General features: G+C 40.6%; 1 protein-coding gene across 1 annotated transcript in view; it reads right to left on the bottom strand.

The window, feature by feature from the left end:
• Positions 1 to 2,515, bottom strand: part of UNC13C (unc-13 homolog C) — a 565,880-nt gene that overhangs the window by 326,529 nt on the left and 236,836 nt on the right. Inside the window, exon 8 of the mRNA XM_019664136.1 lies at positions 1,347 to 1,566. Within this exon, the coding sequence (XP_019519681.1) occupies positions 1,347 to 1,566 (220 nt within the window). The remainder of the gene's footprint in view (positions 1 to 1,346; positions 1,567 to 2,515) is intronic.

The raw sequence follows: 2,515 nt of genomic DNA, 5'->3' as shown, positions 1-2,515 counted from the left end.
TACAAAAAAATACTCATAGTGGGCCGGCCGAGTGGCTCAGTTGGTTAAGAGCTCGCTCAAGAGTTTGAGCTCTGAGCAACAGCGGTTCGAGGCCCAGCCCGAGCTGAGCAGCCGCTGAGCTGCCAATAGGTAGCAGGATGGCTCAGCTAAAAGAAATTTTAAAAAATAAATAAATAAAATACTCATAGTATAAGTGAAAGAAAATAAGTTCGCATGCTGGTAAGTTTAGTATAATCCCATATATCTGTGTGTGGTTATAGAGGCACAGAAACTATCTAGGTAGATATTCATCAAATTGATAACCATGGTTACTTTTGTGGAGTGAAACTGGGTGAGAGAAAAAGAGAAGACTTGCTATGTTATAAATTTGATAATGTTCAATATTTTTATAAGTATGTGCCATTTTTGTAATTTAAAATATGTTAATATTTATGTTTATTAAAACTAATATATTGAATTTGACTTTTATTGCATCAAAGCTAGTCTTTTTTAGACAATCAAAGATGCTAAAATCACAAATGATAGCTTCTCCTTCTGCTCACCTACACTACAAAACTTTTGCTAACCTCTAGCTGAGAGTCAGCCTTTTAACCAGGAGCAACACAATTCATCACTGGGTGTTAGCTGGGCAGCTCTGCCATTGGAACAGGCTGCAGCAACATTTCATAGTCCAGTGTGTCACTGACACACAGATGCCCTCTTTGTTCTTGCTGCTTAGCTTAATACAGGGAACCCTTGGTCTTACTGAATTTTTCTTAGCGGCCATGGTCTTAATCTCAGTACTTCTAGTTGTACTATTTATTAGCTTGGTGATTTTGGACATGTCATTAAATGCACCAAACAACTCATGTAAAATAGTAATAAAAGAAAAACATTAATAAAGATAAAATGGTAATAACCTATAACCTTTATGTTTGAAAATGAGGATCGAATGTGGTGATAAATTTGAAATATTAAAACAATTGCACAGAAGTAAAAAGGATGTCAACGATGAACAAATTATGCTTAATGTCATGTATTCCAACTAAAAGTTACCTTTAGTTTAGATCATAGAATACAGGAAAGAATAACTGTGGGCCAGATATCGAGGAAACAAATGGGAGGGAAAGGAGAAAAGGTGAGAAGGAAAGAAAAAATAGGAGGGAAGACTCTCTTTCTTTCTCTGTCTCTGTCTGTCTGTCTCTCTCTCTCTCTCTCTCTCTCTCTCTCTCTCTCTCTCTCTCTNGGAGATGGGGAGAAATAGGGTTTATTGAAAACCAGCGAGAGCTGAAGAGAAGTGCCCTGAAATCACATAGGGTAAGTCAGGCTCTGCTTCCCCGCCCTGTCCAGCCTAAGCAAGTACTCACTCTGCAGGCAGTCCGCATTGAGAAGGTCCTGACACTTCTCGTGGCACTTCACTCCGCACTCCAAACACTTCATGCCCTGCCGGGCGATGCCCCACAGGAGGCCCTCACACTCGTAACAGTAGGTAGGTGTCGTGGCTGTCCAGACCTCAAAGTTGTGAGGGGTGGTGGAGGACATAGGGTAGATCAGTGCCTGCAGTGTCTTCTTGAAGACATGCATTTTCTGTGAAGACGAGAGAAGTTACCTAGGTGAGCCAAACGTGATCGACAACCCATTGTATCACTTTTTCCCTGAAAATGCTATTTTGAGAGAGTCCCTTGATTACTGATTTAAGGGATGATAGGAAGCACCATAACTCTCCTCCCTTATTCTTCTCGCAGTGTTCTGGGGCCCAATTCAATTACTTGAACACAAAGAACTCCCTAATCTTCCACATTGGACTGAACTCCACTATTGTGTAAGCTTCTTTCATTGCAGTATAGAGCTCTAATTACTTGACAATGTCTATGTCCCTGACGTGCTGTACAATCCATGAGGGCAAGGATGATAAACATCTTGCTCAAAGCGACATCACTCCTCAGAGCCTAAGCTAATCTCTGGTTGGAGATAGGTGCTCAGGAAACATTAACTTTTAAAAATGAATTTATGTTACTATCCTTAGTCTAAGTTGGTTCTTGGTAAAATTGTAAAGTAGATGAAATGTATTCTCAGTGCCGACCCTAAGCGTCTAGAAACATCCTCATCCCCCTATCATATCCTACCCAGGCCTGTCTCCCGACTCCGTACCCTCTCTGACACCTCACCCCTCCCCAGCCCCAAAGTATGCTTCTTCTATTATATAATTCTTTCTGTAGAAACTGCTTTCAGCGCCTGTCCCTTAGGAAGGAGCAAGGCAAGTATTTCACAAGAAAATGACTGTAATCAATAAGGGTAAATGAGGTACTCTCCCATGGTGATTTATATTTTAAAGAGAGATAATTTTTACAGCATTTGAAAGGACTTTCTAAAGACAAACCATTCATGGGGTAGAAAAATCCACTGTACAAGTAGCTAGGATATCTGAATTCCCTAGTATAGGCCTGATCATATATTTAAAATGGGCTTTAGTCAGGAACTGTCTTCCATATGTCTCTCCTTAGTGCCTAAACAGTGCCTATCACTGTCCCTGGCA

The sequence above is a fragment of the Hipposideros armiger genome, unplaced genomic scaffold (assembly GCF_001890085.2).
Source record: "Hipposideros armiger isolate ML-2016 unplaced genomic scaffold, ASM189008v1 scaffold_12, whole genome shotgun sequence".
NCBI lineage: Eukaryota > Metazoa > Chordata > Mammalia > Chiroptera > Hipposideridae > Hipposideros > Hipposideros armiger.
Note: the sequence above shows the minus strand (reverse complement) of the source record. Positions and strands in the feature narration are given on the sequence as shown.